Source organism: Pan troglodytes, chromosome 17 (assembly GCF_028858775.2).
Source record: "Pan troglodytes isolate AG18354 chromosome 17, NHGRI_mPanTro3-v2.0_pri, whole genome shotgun sequence".
Taxonomy (NCBI): domain Eukaryota; kingdom Metazoa; phylum Chordata; class Mammalia; order Primates; family Hominidae; genus Pan; species Pan troglodytes.
Window position 1 is genome coordinate 66,747,180 of NC_072415.2, and position 18,676 is coordinate 66,765,855.

The following is an 18,676-nucleotide window of genomic DNA, read 5'->3' on the forward strand; positions in this document are numbered from 1 at the left end:
GACTATTTTCACCATTTAGAATTCATGTCTGCTTTTGATATCACATTTTGAGAAGTTGGGACTTGGCTATATATAGTTGTCGTTTTTTGTTTGTGTTTATGGAATGATTCAGTTAGAGACTGTATTTCATTGGTCTTAATTTCTCCTTTTTGCTGCTGTTTTAGTCACTGTCTTATCAGTACAATATAAGCAGTAGTAGGGAGTTTTCTACAGGTTGGACATTTTTTTGTAGGGTGTTATTAAAGCTAATAGTCAATATTTTCCCTGGCTTCTTGTAGTTGGAAAGTCTTCTCATATCACTTCAGAGCTAATGATGGAAGAGGTATATTACTTCCACATTGCCAGACTTTAATATTTCCATAATAGAAAAATAGCATGTTTTGGGCACTTGCTCTGTGACTAGCACTTTTTTCAAAGCTTGCCATGTATTATTTCTTTTAATCCTTACAACTCTCTGAGGTTAGGTGGATTAGCTATTTAATTCTGAATAACAAATCATTCCAAAAATTATTAGTTTAAAACAACAAACATGTTTTATCACCCAGGTTCTTGTTTTTGTTTTTTGTTTTTTTAAAGAGATGTGGTCTCATTCTGTAGCCCAGGCTGGAGTGCAATGGCACAATCATAGTTCACTACAGCCTTGAACTCCTGGCCTCAAAGGATCCTCCCACCTCAGCCTCCTGAGTTGCTAGGACTACAGGCACGCATTACCAAGCCTGGCTAATTTCAGAATTTTTTTGTAGAGATGGGGTCTCACCCTGTTGCCCAGGCCGGTCTTGAACTCCTGGGCTCAGGCAATCCTCCTGCCTCAGCCCCCCAAAGTGCTGGGATTATAAGCATGAGCCACCATTCCTGGCTACATTTTGTTCTTTAAAAACAGTCACAAAATGCAACCTACACTCAGGGGAGAGGATTACACATGGGTATGAATACCAGGGTTTGGGATCACTGGGGCCCTGTTAGAGACTGCTTACCACAGGAGGACTTGTTACTTTCCCCATTTTGCAGATGAGGCAGCTGAGGCAGTAAAGGGATGAATAACTTGACAAAGGTTATATAAATGGCAGCGGGGTTGCTGAGTTACAACATGGGTATCTGACTGCAGCAGCTGCTCTCATTACTACTATGCTGTACTGTGTCATAATTAGAACCTGGAATGGGCTGGTTTTCTGAGCTTAGAACACAAGGGGATGGGCCATATGGTGAAAGGAATGACTAGGGAAGCAGCACCTTAACCTTATCGTTGTCACTTACTATATTAGAATAAAATTAGGAAAAGCTAGCTGCTGCTTGCTTAGAGTAGGTTTTATGGGTTTCTTCCTTTGTGTTAAAATTTAAAACAGATGCAAATAGTAATAAAAAAACAATCTGGGCATGGTGGCTCATGCCTGTAATCCCAGCACTTTGGGAGGCCCGAGGCAGGCAGATCACAAGGTCAGGAGTTCGAGACCAGCCTGGCCAACATGTGAAACCCCGTCTCTACTAAAAATACAAAAAAAAAAAAAAAAAAAATCAGCAGTGCATGGTGACGCACACCTGTAATCCCAGCTACTCGGGAGGCTGAGGCAGGATAATTACTTGAGCCCGGGAGGCAGAGGTTGCAGTGAGCCGAGATTGCGGCACTGCACTCCAGCCTGGCTGACAGAGCAAGACTCTGTCTTGGGGAAAAAAAAAAGGGGGCAAGAGGATACAGTGAAAAATGTGTCTCTTCCCCACTGGAACTTCCCTTTCCCTTCCAGATAAGAGTATCTAGTACCAGTTTCATTCGTGTCCATTATAAACATTTTATAATTATGTGAGAACAGCTTTTTCTTTCTTAAAATGCATACATAAGAGTAAAAAGACAACTCACGTAGTCAGAGGAGATAATTACAATATACATAGATGATGAAGAATTGTCCAGTATTTATTAAAAAACCCAACTCCTGCAAATCAGGAAGAAAACTATGGAACACTCAGCAGGAAATTGGACAAAAATATTTCACAAAAGATGAAAGCCAGATGGCCAGTAAATATATAGAAAGGTGCTCAACTTCACTAATCATCATATTAAGACAATACTGAGATAGTACTACAACCCACCAGAATGGCTTTTTAAGATACTTATTATCATGAAGAAGTTTTCCATTGGGCTTACCATAAGCTGAGATTCAAATCTTTCATTTTCCCCTAATTTTTATATGGTTTTATTTTTAATTTTGTCTGTTTGTTTTGAGACAGAGTCTTGCTGTCGCCCAGGCTGGAGTGCAATGGTGCAATCTCGGCTCACTGTAACCTCTGCCTCTCAGGTTCAAGGGATTCTCCTGCCTCAGCCTCCCAAGTAGCTGGGATCACAGGCATGGACCACCACGCCTGACCAATTTTTGTATTTTTAGTAGAGATGGGTTTCACCATGTTGCTCAGGCTGGTCTTGAACTCCTGGCATCAAGTGGTCAGCTTGCCTTGGCCTCCCAAAGTGCTGGGATTATAGGCATGAGCCACCATGCCTGGCCTATATGGTTTTGTCTTACATACCTTTGAATCTTTAATCTGGAATTTATTTTGTATAAATTGTGAAATGTAGATCCAATTTTATTTTTATGTCAGATGGACCCCCCAGTTCCTGATGCCATTTGTTGAATAATTCATTCGTCTGTTGTCCCTTGATAATATACTATATTCCTACATTATTGGAATCTGTTTTCAGACTTCTGGATTTGTCTGCCCATTCATGAATTAATACTATATTGTTCTAACTTTTATAGTTGTATGATTTGCTTTAACAGATAATAGGGCTGGAGGGTTGGTTTCCCTTCCTTACTCTTTCTTGGAGTTTTCTTGGCTATAATTGTAGTGCTGATGTTATACGCTGATAAATATTATAAGAAATCATGGTAAATGCAGCTAGGATGTGTTCTAACTTCAAGGCTGTATACAAGCAACTTCATTGTTTTCTTTAAAGAAAAGTAAAATAAAACCTCTGAGCTATTGAGGAATGAGGAATTACTCATTTCTCCTGGGAAAATGTACATAAAAACATTTAATGTACTTTTTTCAAATATTGAAAGTGATAGAATAATTCTGCTAGGAATTATAAGAGCAGAGTTTTTAGCTTTAGCTCTATCACTTACTGGACACATGACTTTGAGCAATTGATCAAATTTTTATTTGTGTCCATTTCTTGTCTGTAAACTGGAATAGTAACATCTGCGGTGATTCTCAGGGTCATATGAGATAATAATTGTAAAGGTACTTTGTAAACTTTGCAGTGCCTTTCAAATGTAAAGCCCTATAAGGTTAGTAGCCTTTATTGCTGGTGAAATTATAGGGATTTGAATTTTATATGTGAAAATTATTACATAGTAAAATTGAGCCTGTTAACTATAGTATTTTAGAACATTGATGAAATAATGTAGAGCAAAGTAACTCCCTTATAATAATGAGTTATTCCCATGCCAGAGTTTATTGTTAGAAATGTTGTTACTGGGCCAGGCAAGGTGGCTCATGCCTGTAATCCCAGCACTTTAGGAGGCCAGGGTGGGAGGATCACTTGAGCCCAGGAGTTCGAGACCAGCCTGGGCAACATGGTGAGACCCTGTCTCTACAAGAAATAAGAAATAAAAAAGTTAGCAGGGCATGGTGGCATGCTCTTACAGTCCCAGCTAGGCTGAGGTAGGAGAATCACTTGAGCCAGGAGTTTGAGGTTGCAGTGAGCTCTGATTGTGCCACTGCACTTCAGCCTGGGTGGCAGAGCAAGACTTTGTCTCAATAAAAAAAAAAAAAAAAAAAAAAGAAATGCTGTTACTAGACATAGAAATAAAACAGGGCTCAAGCATGTATATTTGAGGTTGATTCCCTATTATTTGCAATTCTTTAATGGAATACTTTCACTAGATAGAAAGTCTGAGGATAACTGTTCCTGTAGTGGGGAGCACCCTCGCTCCACTTGTCATAGTCTATTCCCTGTCCACAGGGAGGTTACCCATAACTAGGGGCCTAGTTGTGTCTTCCCTATTGAAGGTGACCTCTCCCAGGGCTTATTGACAAACTTTCTTTATCTGATGCAGCAAACTGAGTTTTCTAAATACATTTCCAGGCTTTTTTTTAAAACTTGAAATGTCACTGGATCTTACTTTTTACAACAATATGGAGTAGATTGTGAATTTCTTTCTTCCTTGCAGGTGTTCGATGCCGGAGACTATTCCTTGTTGTGTTCAGGTCCTAGTGAAAATGGACAGACATGGACCGGCGGGGACTTTGTCTCAGCAGATAAAGTTATCATTTGGACAGAAAATGGGCAAAGTTATATTTACAAACTACCTGCCAGGTATGCAGCAAGTAATAAATTAGGACAGTCATCAAAAGTAAAAGATTCAGAATTTAGGGTACAACCTGACTTTAAGAAAATGTATGTATTATAAATATTTAACTTTGATAAAACACTTCAGAACTTCTTAAGTTAGATTTTTAATTCCAATTTAACTTCTAAGTGCAAAAATTAGGTGGATTTTTATTTGAAGGACAATATTTTTATAACATTATTTAATTTAATGCCTGCATTAAATTAACTATAATTTAAAAATCCCCTTTTTGTCCAATACCAACAAACCTTGTCATATGGAATTATAAAATATTTAATGTCAGTATTTTAATTGAATATTGTATTTTTCCCATATTCAGTTGCCTTCCGGCTAGTGATTCATTCCGCAGTGATGTGGGGAAAGCAGTTGAAAATTTAATTCCCCCTGTACAACATAGCCTCTTGGATCGAAAAGATAAAGAGGTAAAATTCTTGAGGTGTCATTTATAATTGAAAGTTACATTGAAAAACTTCTACAACTGTATTTATTGTCTTGTGATAGGTTTAAAAAATTTGATACAATTCAAAGCACTGTGTTAAATGTAAAACATTTTGAGATGGTCAGTTATAAGGACATTTCAAAATCTGCTTGTTTAAAAACATATAATATGCCTATGAAATAACATTCGTTTTTCTAAGAGTACAAGTAATCTTATGCTAATTGCGTATTGAAATTGACTTTTTGATGAAGTTCATATTGATGGTGTAAATTATTTTACATACTATCATGCAATTATAAACATAGTGACAGATATATTTTTAGAAGAGCACACATAGTTATGTAATAATGCTGAGTAGTAATAGTTCCTTTGTTGAACAAGGCATTGCAGTACCTCCACAAAATCATGTAGCAGTTTAAATCATTAGAAACTAGAAATAAAGAATAAAACATTTTTTCTCTATAAAAATAAAAGTTTATTGTGATTTCTGAAAACATGCTTAATATCCACTTAATGCTGAAGTACAACAGCACTTAGTACTGGGTTTTCAACTCTATGTTGAGCAGTAAGAAAGAAGCTTTGGCTTTGAAAGCAGAGTTTTGTTTTTGTTTTTTTTTTTAATTGATGTTCTAGGTTTCCATGGCTTTATCATTCTGAACATTACGTCTCACGTTTATGTGGCCGGGTGGCTAGGGGAAGGGAATTGTTCTTTCCATGAATATTTTGAATATATAGAATTTGTATATCTATGTACAATTAAGATCATCTGTAGCCTGTCTGTTCTTTATTCAAACTTCCACTTACTGCTCTTCAACCTAGATAGTCATGTCCAATTAACCTAAGGAATAATGACTTGTATAAAAAATATACATAAGCAAAACCAAAAAAAAATCATTTTCTTTAAATATCAGCTCCCTAATACGTTTTAAATTAAAAACATGTATTTTGTGGTGTGTTGAAATGCAGAATATTGGTTATTACAGCTGCTGTAGCAATTTTTCCTTGTTAAATATATAGTTTATCAATTAAAAATTTTAGTCTGGGCAACATAGTGAGACCCCATCTCTACAAAAAAAAAAAAATTAGCATGGTGTGGTGGTACACGCCTGTAGTCCCAGCTACTTGGGAGGCTGAAGTGGGAGGATCCTTTGAGCTGGGAGGTGGAGGCTGCAGTGAGCTGTGATCGTGCCACTGCACTCCAGCCTGGGCAACATGGCGAGACCCTGTCTCAAAAGCAAAAAAAATTCAGTAAGTAAAGTCAAACAATTGGTTATGCTTAATATGTGTAGTTTCCATTGGCTAATGCTTTTAGCTGTTAATTACTGTATTTGATTAACCAGTATTTGAATACAGTAATTAGACTGTTAACTATAATTGTCAAAACTGAAGTCAAATTTAATATTGCTTTTCAGGCTAAGATTCTGTTCTTTAATATTCCAGTATTTGTGAAGTAATCCTCTGAATTTTAGTAGAAGTCCACCACACTATTTAGTATTTTCAGATAGTACTTCATTGAAGGCACAAAATCTTGAGCTGAAAATGAAAGTACACATAAGATCCTAATGAATGGTTTTTGTTCCTGGTAGCTGGTAGCTAACAGAGGCTAGGTTCAAATTGATTATGAAAATATGAGCAAGTAAAACATATGCTATTAGTTGAAAAATATACTAATTTTAACAATGGGGTCCTCTAGTTGCGCAAGCTTGATAGTTCAATTTTGTTAGGTTTTTTTTTTTTTTTTTTTGAGATGGAGTCGCCCTTTGACTCCCAGGCTGGAGTGCGGTGGTGTGATCTTGGCTCACTGCAACTTTTGCTTCCTGGGTTCAAGCGATTCTCCTGCCTCAGCCTCCCAAGTAGCTGGGATTACAGGTGCGCACCACCACACCTGGCTAATTTTTGTATTTTTATTAGAGACAGGGTTTCACCACGTTGGCCAGGCTGGTCTTGAACTTTTGGCCTCAAGTGATCTGCCCGCTGCAGCCTCCCAAAGTGCTGGCATTACAGGCATGAGCCACTGTGGCCAGCCTACTTTTTGTTTTTTTGAGGCAAGGTCTTGCTCTGTCATCCAGGGTGGAGTGCAGTAGCGAAATGATAGTTCACTGTAGCTTCAAACTCCTGGACTCAAGTGATGCTCCCACCACAGCCTCCTAAATACCTGGAGCTATGAGCCTGTGCCACCATGCTGGGCTAAGTTTTTTTTTTTTTTTTTTTCTGTAGAGACAGGATTTCGCTTAGTTGCCCAGGGCTGGTCTCTGACTCCTGGCCTCAAGCGATCTTCCGTGTCATTGTTGGGATTACAAGCATGAGCCACTGTTCCCTAATTTTGTTGCTATTCTCAATGATTAATCAGGAGTGGGCAAAAAAAGCAGGATTAGTGAGTTCTCTCATCTTGACCTTTTAAGTGAAGACTTTTCTTTTTGATAAAGAAAGCTTAGCTATGTGTTAATTATTTAATAATAGGCAGTTAAATTGCATTATTGTGGCTACACATGAGTTATTATAAAGTGGTGAAAAGTAGCATCAATACTAATTTTAGAGAAAGGCTGTAAATACAGTTTTTGTTTCATTCAATGTGTGTGTTATACTAGATTAGAATATTAGTTGACATGTATGTTAGTGCTATAGAATTACATTAAAATATTGTTGAATAATCGTGCTATAAACACTTTTTCAACTTGGCTACTGGGACAAATTACCTAATATCTTTATTTGAAAAGCATTAATGTGTGAAATATTTTGATTAAAAATACAGCTAAAGATATTCAAATACTTTTTTTGGCAGTTGCTAATTTGTCCTCCTGTTACTCGGTTCTTCTATGGATGCAGAGAATATTTCCATAAACTATTAATTCAGGGTGATTCTTCTGGAAGGTTGAATATTTGGAACATATCAGACACAGCTGATAAACAGGAAAGTGAAGAAGGTAATAGTAAATCATGTGTAACAATTTCTTAATTAATTTAATATCTTAAATACTAACTACTGAATAATATATTCATAACGTACATATATCATTTTCTTTGATTACTGGATCAATCAACATTATTTTAATGTTTAAAATTTTTTTTAACATGCACAAATGTTTTTCTTTTATTCAAAACCAAACCTCTACAGGGCTGGCAATGACAACTTCTATTAGTTTGCAAGAGGCATTTGATAAACTGAATCCTTGTCCTGCTGGAATTATAGATCAGCTGAGTGTGATTCCCAATAGTAATGAACCTCTTAAAGTAACTGCAAGTGTGTACATACCAGCACATGGACGACTTGTTTGTGGTCGTGAAGATGGAAGCATAGTTATTGTACCTGCCACACAGACGGCCATAGTACAGCTGTTGCAAGGGGAACACATGCTCAGAAGAGGTATACTGAAGAGCTCCGTATGTCTAAAGTGTTTTGACAACTCTTACCCAGAGAGTGAAAATGTCTCTGTTTTTTGTTTTTAAATAAATACAGTGAATCAGTGTAGTTAGTTGTTGGGGTGCTATGTAGTTGGTAGAGTTTAATGCACAGATAAAATATTCAGTGCCTGTTATTAGAATTAATACAATTTAATGACTGTAAATAAAGAAGTATCCAATTTTATCTCTTTGAGATATGTTAATAGTTTCATCTCTTAGTTATCTCTATGGATTACTAAATAATTACTGTATTACCAGTAATTCTGAAAATCCTCCAGAACAGTACCATCCAATAGAAATCTTTTTTTTTTTTTTTTTTTTTTTTTTCCGAGAAAGAGTCTCACTGTGTTGCTCAGACTAGAGTGCAGTGGCATGATCTCGGCTCACTACAATCTCTGCCTCCTGAGTTCAAGCAGTTCTCCTGCACAGCCTCCCAAGTAGCTGGGATTACAGGCATGTGCCACCACACCCAGCTAATTTTTGTATTTTTTGTAGGGACAGAGTTTCACCATGTTGGCCAGGCTGGTCTCGAACTCCTGACTTCAAGTGATCCGCCTGCCTCGGCCTCTCAACAGCCAATGGAAATCTAATGTCAACCATATATATATAATCATACCTGTAATTTCCTAATAGCTGTGTTAAAAAATAAAATGAAACAGTTGAAATTGACTGTATTTTATATAACCCAATATAGCAAAAACTATTTTCATTTCAACTTCTAATCAATATGAAGATTGTTGATGAAATATTTTAGGTTTTTTGTATCAACTCTTCAAAATCTCATGACTAGTTTAAATTCACAGCACATAGGAATCTGGATTACCCCCATTTCAAGTGCTCAGTAGTCTCATGTGGCTAGTAGATACTGAATTAGGCAGAGTTGTGTTAGAAGATAAAATTGGAAGCCTTTGCTGTGATATAATTTGTAGCTATTCTAAACATTCATGTTTACTTTTACTTACTGAAACTTGGTAAACCTTTAATTTTCCCATTTTAAATCCAAACCCTCATTCACAGGTTGGCCACCTCACAGAACACTCCGTGGTCATCGGAACAAAGTCACGTGTTTGCTATATCCTCATCAGGTCTCAGCTCGGTATGATCAAAGATACCTGATATCTGGAGGTGTGGATTTTTCAGTCATAATTTGGGACATATTTTCTGGAGAAATGAAACATATCTTCTGTGTTCATGGTGGTGAGATTACTCAACTTCTAGTTCCACCTGAAAACTGTAGTGTAAGTTGATTTATATAAAAGATTATTTCACTATGGTAGAGCCAAGTTATATTACTATCAGGAATGTAAATGGAATCTAGACTAACTTAAAGGAAGTGTGACAAGAGAATTAAGAAAACCCTTTCAATTTTAAAACTAAAATAATAGTAACATTTAGGCAAAGTTACGGCCACTAACTATTGGGGCACATAGAAACAGAAGAGGGACATAGTGTTTTTTTACTAGCTTCGAAATGGTCTGGCTTCTTTCTGAAACATAGCAGCAGTTGAGAAAATGTTTATTGAATGATGTTTCAATTTTACATTTTAAAATAATTTAAGTATGCCTGAAGACATTGTACAATCTCATTATTTTTGGGTCCATCTGAGCAAAGACAATGAATATATATGTTGGTAAAGGCAAAATACTTATCGATAGAGTTCACTTAAATAAAAAATTGTTGTTAACAAGGGAGACAAAGCCTAACAGTCACTGATGATGATTTTGGAAAATTTCATACATACCTTTGTGGAACCAGATTGCTTTCTGATGCATTTTAAGTTAGGCTGTGATGTCTTATAAATAGAAATACAAGATTTTAAGAGGGCTTAGGACTGATAACAGTACTTTTTTTTTTATTGTTTGTTAATCATGGGACTTATTCATGTGATTAGTCATCTTTGTGTGCATAATCACTGTCTCCCAACACTCACACATTTGTTTGCACATATAGACACATCGTCTTCTTGTAGACATGTCATGCTTATCATAATTCATTCACTGTCACCAGCTCTGGTATTACTGAAATTGAAAACAGTCTTACTGGTGTATCTGCTGCAGTATCTACAAGATATCTCATTTCAAAATCTACAAAATTTTTCTTGGCCCTTCTGCTTACTTGCTTAATCTTCCTGATAATTTATTTTATCAACCATGTTCTGCCAGTGCTAGATTTTGTTTGATTTGATATTGGTGGCTTTGTAAGAAATCCTAGTACCAATGTTTCTCATTATTTTTCCTGGCAGATTTGCAAATTTACCTCCTTAATTGTTCTCTTCCTTCTTTTTTATTCCTTTCTTCCAATTAGGTTGTTAATTTCTTATTCACTGTGAAAAACTGCTATGTATTTATTTAACCAATTTTATGTCATATTTTGGTGAAATAGATGTTATTGTAATTACATTAATAAATTAAGGTATTGTTACAACCCCTCTCCTAAACTTCATTTTATAGTAGTTATGTCCTATGGTGAAACATGACAGTTTTCTTTTCTGAATGCACATTTGGTGAAATATCTAATTTTTCAATGCAAAAATTGATTATTTAGATAATTCTATACCAGTTTAGAACAACCATTTCTGTTTTGATTGATTTTGTGTGTGTGTGAGAGAATAAAATATTTAAAATAATAGAATATTAGATAGAATAAGATATAGTTTTTCTTTAAATTACAAATGTGATTAAAAGTTTGGAATGGGCCGGGTGCGATGGCTCAAGCCTGTAATCCCAGCACTTTGGGAGGCCGAGGCAGGCGCATCACCTGAAGTTGGGAGTTCGAGAACAGCCTGATCAACATGGAGAAACCCTTCTCTACTAAAATTACAAAAAATTTGCCAGGTGTGATGGCGCATGCCTGTAATCCCAGCTCCTTGGGAGGCTGAGGCAGGAGAATTGCTTGAACCTGGGAGGCAGAGGTTGCAGTGAGCTGAGATCGTACCCTTGCACTCCAACCTGGGCAACAGGAGTGAAATGCTGTTTAAAAAAAAAAAAGTTTGGAATGGCTTAGACAAGGTCATGCTCTCTATTTGAATATGTTAATTATACATTTGTTTTTAGCTTATATATTCCCTTGTGTTTTTTAAACAAATTTCTTTTAAAAAATTTCAAGTGGGCAGGGCATGGTGGCTCACGCCTGTAATCCCAGCACTTTGGGAGGCTGAGAGGGGCGGATCACGAGGTCAGGAGATCAAGACCATCCTGGCTGACACGGTGAAACCCCATCTCTACTAAAACTACAAAAAATTAGCTGGGCGTGGTGGCAGGCGCCTGTAGTCCCAGCTACTTGGGAGGCTGAGGCAGGAGAATGGCGTGAACCCAGGAGGTGGAGCTTGCAGTGAGCTGAGATCGCACCACTGCACTCCAGCCTGGGTGACAGAGCAAGACTCTGTCTCAAAAAAAAAAAAAAAAAAAAAAAATTCAGATTGGTATTTAAAATAATAAAATGTTTTTGACTATTTGTATTTAAAAATAAAATGTAGTGAATAAAATACTAATAGACATATATGCAACTAAACGGAGAATGGGCTCGCTACTAAACTTGGGCAAGCCAAAAGCGGTAGTTGGCCTGGAGAATATGAGGAAAAATGATCTAGACAGGGAAGTCTAGTACTTGAAAAATAACATATTTGCAATTTGTAATTTAGTTATTACATGCTTAACAATAGAAATTTTCTTGGGTGGGAGCACGGAGAGGATTGGGAAAAACAACTAATGGGTACTGGGCTTAATACTTGGGTGATGCAATAATCTGTACAACAAACCCCCATGACACAAATTTACCCGTATAACAAACCTGTGCATGTACCCCTGAACTTAAAATGAAAGTTAAATTTTAAAAAATTGAAATTATAAAAAGAAAAAAAAGAAATTTTAAAATTCTTATTCAAAAGTCCTGATAAAGACAAAGATACTTGATTTTAGCTGTGGGGTAATTTAACAAATAAATAATGACTGCCTAGTTAATAACCTGTTCAGTTAGCTGGTTAGGTGGTTTTATGCACATCAGCAAGTATGTTTAAAGATCAAAGAGCCTAACTGCTTAATAAAAAGCAGAGTTTGATGTTTGCTAAATGTTTAGAAAATGTGTGGCTGAGATTAGAGTTTGCTACATCGTATACTGATTCTAATGCTTGAATAGTCCCTCTCATAAATTGACCCAGTGTCCTGTTCTTTTTAGCAGAATATATTTTTATTTTTGTTTAAACGTTTTGATTGGGCAATAGTAGTTGAGATAGTTGATCAGCTAATTGTAGTTGAAAGATTATAAATATTTACCAAAAGTAATGATTAGAGATAAATGCTGAAGAGTTTGTCATCTGTTTTGTTTATTAGAATAGTTTTGGGTTTTAGGTGAATTCAGGTGGAAGTTGAGTTTGGACTTCTTATAATTATTTGTTCAGGAAAGATATTCTAAAACAGAGAAATGGAGAAATGTCAGTTGTGTGTAAAAATTACTTTAACTGTGAATAAGAATGTACAAAGCTGATGATTTCTCCTCTCTTTATAGTCACATTTCACGTTTCCTAAAACATACAAAGTTGTTAAGAAAAAGTACTCAGCTAAATAATTCATTATTTGTCTCCTAACTTAGGTAGATAGTAAACAAAAAGTGAAAAACTGTCTGCTAGGTAGAACAGATGCTGCAGCTGGAAGTTGGAGATGAGCTCTGAAGACAGACTCCAGACGCCCTTTTCAAACTCCACATACATGTCAGTAGACAAATAACATGTACTTACTTTTCTGCTGTCTAGGTATTTATCATCCTTTCTTTCCCCACTCCTTCATTTTTGAGCTGTTTTTAATATCTTTTTATCTAAAAGTCTTTCCAAATTCCTACTAGAGATTAGCATTAATTTAGTGGCAGACTTAAGTGGTTTTGTATGCTTTATTTTTAATGAACTATTTTTCTATTCTTTTGTTAGTGGGACTTTTAATTACTTAAAAAATTTCGCATATTCAAAGATGACAAATATTGCCTAAATATAGTATTATGTAGAGTACTTAAATTGAATATATTTTTCCTTTTATTTTGTGTTAAAGGATTTTGGTTTTTCATTTTTTAAAGATACTGTTTATTTTTCATTTTCTTTTTTTTGAGATGGAGTCTTGCGCTGTTGCCAGGCTGGAGTGCAGTGGCATGATCTCGGCTCACTGCAACCTCCACCTCCTGGGTTCAAGTGATTCTCCTGCCTCAGTCTCCCATGTAGCTGGGAATAAAGGCATGTGCCACCTTGCCCAGCTAATTTTTGTATTTTTAGTAGAGACAGGGTTTCACCGTGTTGGCCAGGATGGTCTCGATCTCTCGACCTCGTGATCCACCCACCTCGGCCTCTCAAAGTGCTGGGATTACAGGTGTGAGCCACTGCGCCTGGCCAGTATTGTTTCTTAAAAAAGCAAAAGTTCATTTAGGAAAAGATCTTTGAAATTCAGTATTGATTCATTGAATAGTCTGGTTAACTGATATTTAGCTTTTACCTGATACGGATTATTTTAAAGAATTAAAATGTAAGAAAATTAAAAAATCTGAAGGTACCCTTTAAGATATAAAATTTTGAAATAATTCAGGATTGTGTAGTTCTGAAGGGTTATTGAGAACAGTTGAGGAAGTAATGTGTTTAAATGTTCCAAGAAATATAAGCTTACATTTTAGAAGGAGGATAAGGTAAGTATTTAAGCCTGGTACAGGCAGACTATAAATCACAAATGTTTTGGTGATGATGGCAAGGGCATATTATAGGTACCCAGAGAAACAAGGAGCTTTGGTAAACTACTTGAAAAGACCTGAGAGGTTTGACTAACTACATATTGACTTCTTGAGAGGTGTTGGAATCTGTGGTTTTGAGGTTTCTAATATTAGGTTATTTGCCATTTCTGTTTTTTTAAGAGTATATAAAGGTTCAGTTTCTTGATAAAACAAACTACTATATATCATTTGCTTGAAATAAAAGCTGTTCACAGTATAAAAATTATATGACAGATATAAAGTCCTATACCATTTTTGTTTATCACTCCAAGTTATGTTTATTATTTTTAAATGAGTGGTTTTCTCATGATTTATTGCTATTCAGATGTGACAGTTCTTATGAATTTTAATAGGATTCAAATTTAAACTCGAGCTTTTATGTTGTTATTAAATTATATTGCCACTTCAAATATTAGATATAGGAGATGTATTAGAAACTTTTTTTTAAAAACAGCTAAAATTTAAACTGGGCTATTAACTTTTCATCTGTACTTGGACTGTTTACTATGGTACCTTAAAATATTTCATAAATAGGTAGTGATGCACATAGTATAAAATGCAAAAGGCATAAATATTACTAAGGAAGTGCAAGTCTCCCTTTCTCTCCTGTTCTCCAGCTTTTTGGTTCCCTTAACCTTGAGTGCAATGTCTTATTAATCCTTCAGATATTTTCAATTTTACAGTGTTTTAATGCTTCAGAACTATAGAATATTAGCTTAATTTTATTCTGACAACTACAAAATTTACACAACACAGCGTGGTTAGAGAGAGAATGATTTTCAGATTGGAGTAGTTGTGAGAGGTAGACTTGGGTGAATTAGCAAAATCTGAACTCTGGGATAGGGGAGGCCAAGAGTGTAGCAGTTGCCTGGGGAATCTGAAGAGAGCTGGTGAAAGGGAAGGCAGATATTTTTAATGCCTTTGGAGTGCTGCGGCAGGAAACTTCCTCCAAAGCTCCATCATTAGAATTATGTAGTTACAGATGAGATGATCTGACATCGTCCCTTCCACCTCCCTCCCAGTTTATTTTACCTTTCCCTGTTGCTTATCGTTCTCCTTTTATTATAGATTTTAGCTTTAAGGAGTCTATTGTCCAAGACCCAGGCACTTTTTCTTTTATTTCCACATAGGTTACTCTTAGAGAAAGAAACTAGGTTTTGGAAAAAATACTGAGGGAATAAAATTATTTTAATATATCAAGAGTACGTTATAAAACATTTTCCTTAATAAACCAGATAGATATGATTGACAGCAGTGAAAATTCATGAATTAAAAAATAACACTAATCACCCAGTATAATATTGCCAACTTATTTAATTATGGTGATATTTTACATGAAACTATCCATATTTTCTTAGTTGATTTTCAGTTGTGGTAGGTAGCTGGATTTAGAAGTACAGTTTGTGGTATGAAACCTTTGTGTGTGTAATACAGTGTGATACCATTTATTTACATTTTAAAAACACAAATCCGTACTGCATATTTTTGGATACATGTATAGGTAGTAAAAATATTAAAACTGAAGGGAAAGCTAATGCCAAATTCAGACCCTGGTTTACTTTTGAGAGTGAGAGGAAGGAGTAGGGAAACTTATTAAAGTGTCATGTTTTATTTACTTTTAGTATTATAGCTATTTAATATTTACTATTTATTTTCCTCATTTGCATTGACGATTAAATTCTCAGAGCTGTCTTTCTGTTGTTAGAATTATTCAGAACAGAAGTTTTGGAAAATGCCGAAAAATAAACTGTTTAATACCAGTGATATGTTTCTACATGTAAGCATATAGGCTAAGTTCTTTAATATATTAGTTAAAGAATGAATACTTTTTGTTTAATTTATCATATTAAACTTTTGGTCACATAATCTCCAAAAATACCCAGAAGGGGGCAGCATGGATTTGTGAAAACAGGAATGTGCGGCATCTAACCTGAACATTGGTGTTTGTGCCTTCAATTGACAGTATTAAAACCAGTATTAGATTCCCGGCTCCTAGAAACAGGTATGCTAATATGAATGGAACACGTGACTGTGTGTATACCAGTGTGGCTAATGTTCACAGCCAGTAAGGGCAATTAACAAATTAGATATTCTTTTTAATATATCATACTATTATTCTGACAAAGTACTGAAAGCTTTTGCCTGAATTTGCTCTTATCTCCCATTTTTGATTCTAGATTTTTGTTATTAATTTAATTTGAATATTGCATTTAAAAAGCAATGTCTATACCTATAGCTTAATATCTGAAGTCAAGCAGAGCAAACTTTGTGAATACAAACTAAGCAAAAACAGGAAGCAGAACTAACATTATTTTCTTAAAATACAATGTACATAATGTTCTGTGTCATCCTTTTTCCTTTAACACTTAATTCTCTTTGATTTTGAGAACATTTTCATATATTTTTATGTATTTGGCACCATCTTTTTGATATTAATTTTATTTTTAAAAATTAAATAATACATAGTTATAGAAAATAGAGATATTTTCTAAAGATGTCATATTTGTCACTAAGAATATTCCTACAACATCATTTTAAATGATACTCTGTAATTCATTTTTATTGGACATTTTAGAATGTTGCTTTAAAGTTTTTTTTTTCCTGTTATCAACGGTGGGAATGATAATTAGTACAGCTAAATATTTTTGTAGCTCTAGAATGGTTTCTTAGGATAAGTTCTTATACTTGGAGTTGCTATAAAAAAGGGCATATTAATTTTTAAAGGCTTTTGAACAGGTATTGTCAAATTGCTCTTCAAACAATGAGGAATAGGTTTGTACAGTCACCATTTTACTACCATAATCCTTCATCATCCTGTTTATAATCTTTTAAGCCTTGCTAATTTTCTAGTCTTGAAAGCAGCTGTATGTAGAGCATATGTAACTATAGCTCTCACGTTCATTTTAAAGCACAAATATATTAATATTACCAATACTATATTAGTTGTACATTCTGATTGGTTTTATATTCTTGATAATTTTATGTTTTCCAAATTTGTACTACTATTCTATACTATTGCGTTAAAGATAAAAAGTTGAGGCTGAGCATGGTGGCTTACACCTGTAATTTCAACACTTTGAGAGGTCAAGCTGGGAGGATCACTTGATGCCAGTTCAAGACCAGCCTGGGCAACATAGTGAAACCCTGTCTCTACCAAAAAAGAAAAACAAAAAAGCTGGGTTTGGTGACATGGGCATATAGTTCTAGCTACTTGGGAGGCTGAGGTGAGAGGATCGCTTGAGCCCTGGAGTTCAAGGCTGCAGTGAGGCATGATTGCGCCATTACACTCCAGCCTAGGTGACAGAGTGAGACCCTGTCATGCTATGAATATTATGTATACATTCAAATATTAGGTTGTGCAAGTAATTTTTGTTATTTTAATGGCAAAACTGCAATTTAATATCTTACACCTGTCTCTTATGTAGGAGGCCAGAAAACTCAGTGCTAAGGGACTGGCAGTGAGAGGCCCCTTTAACAGTAATGAGAAAGACTGCATCCTTAGCTGACTGTGCTGATATCATGCCAAACATTTTAAAAAATTAGAAATTCTTATGTTTTGGAAAGATTCCTTAAAATCTTAAATCATACTGCTGATTAGGCATGAAATTTACTTTTAATAATGGTCAGAAGTGATTTCATGCTAAACCTAGTGAATGAAGTAGCTGATTAAATTGACTTTTTATTTTGAACTGGAGAGAAAGTATTACACAACAACTAATTTTTCTTGAGTAACACAATCATAGGACAATTTCAAAATGAGTTTACATTTCATTTTTTTAATTTAATTTTTGTTTTTTAGAGATGAAGTCTTGCTATGTTGCCCAGGCTGGCATTGAACTCCTGGCCTCAAGTAATCCTCCTATCTTGGCGTCTTAAAGTGCTAGGATTACAGGTGTGAGCCACCATGCACTGCTCTCTATATTTTTAAATGGCAAAAATTGCTAGGAAGAAATGAATTACCTTTTAAGTGTAGTATTCAGTTTGGTGCAACATATTTTTGATTAGACATTCATTGGGCAAATATCTGACTATCTGCCATATTTCAGGCACTTTCTAGAACCAGAGATAGGGATAAGATATCTTTTTTTTTTTTTTTGTAATATTTAGTCTAATGAGGGAGCCAGACCAGCAAACAGCAGTTATAAAGGAGTATGATAAATCTTATGAAAAGGGGTTTTTCAAAGCCCTCAGGGAGTACATAGGGCACTTAGGAAGTCTACTTTGGGTGATTTTGGAAGACTTTAAGGAAGGTCAATATATATGATATTTGAATATATTAGTTTTGTGGATATTTGTAAAATCATAAATGATACATTAACAACCTCTGTTTGCAGATGCTCTTAGCATTATGCATGTTATGTGGAGGTGTCTGGAACAATTGATGTTTTCCTGACTAGTACCTGATGGATATGTCTACAATAGATAGTACTTGATAGTACTTGGATTTAGGCGGATCCTGGCAGGAATTGGACATACATACATTACTTTGAAAATAATGACTGGCCAGGCACGATGGCTCACGCCTGTAATCCTAGCATTTTGGCAGGCTGAGGCTGGCGGATCACAAGGTCAAGAGATCGAGACCATCCTGGCCAACATGGTGAAACCCCATCTCTATTAAATACAAAAAAATTAGCTGGGTGTGGTGGCGCGTGCCTATAGTCCCAGCTACTTGGGAGGCTGAGGCAGGAAAGTCGCTTGAACCTGGGAGGTGGAGGTTGCAGTGAGCTGAGATTGCGCCACTGTACTCCAGCCT

At 35.5% G+C, this 18,676-nt stretch overlaps 1 protein-coding gene across 6 annotated transcripts in view; it reads left to right on the forward strand.

Annotated features, from left to right (window-relative positions):
• Positions 1-18,676, forward strand: part of WDR7 (WD repeat domain 7) — a 377,397-nt gene that overhangs the window by 35,752 nt on the left and 322,969 nt on the right. For all 6 annotated transcript variants that reach the window (XM_009434062.5, XM_009434059.5, XM_523934.7 and 3 more), the window contains exons 8-12: positions 4,161-4,306; positions 4,660-4,762; positions 7,562-7,703; positions 7,895-8,143; positions 9,199-9,419. In XM_009434062.5, the coding sequence (XP_009432337.3) occupies positions 4,161-4,306; positions 4,660-4,762; positions 7,562-7,703; positions 7,895-8,143; positions 9,199-9,419 (861 nt within the window). The remainder of the gene's footprint in view (positions 1-4,160; positions 4,307-4,659; positions 4,763-7,561; positions 7,704-7,894; positions 8,144-9,198; positions 9,420-18,676) is intronic.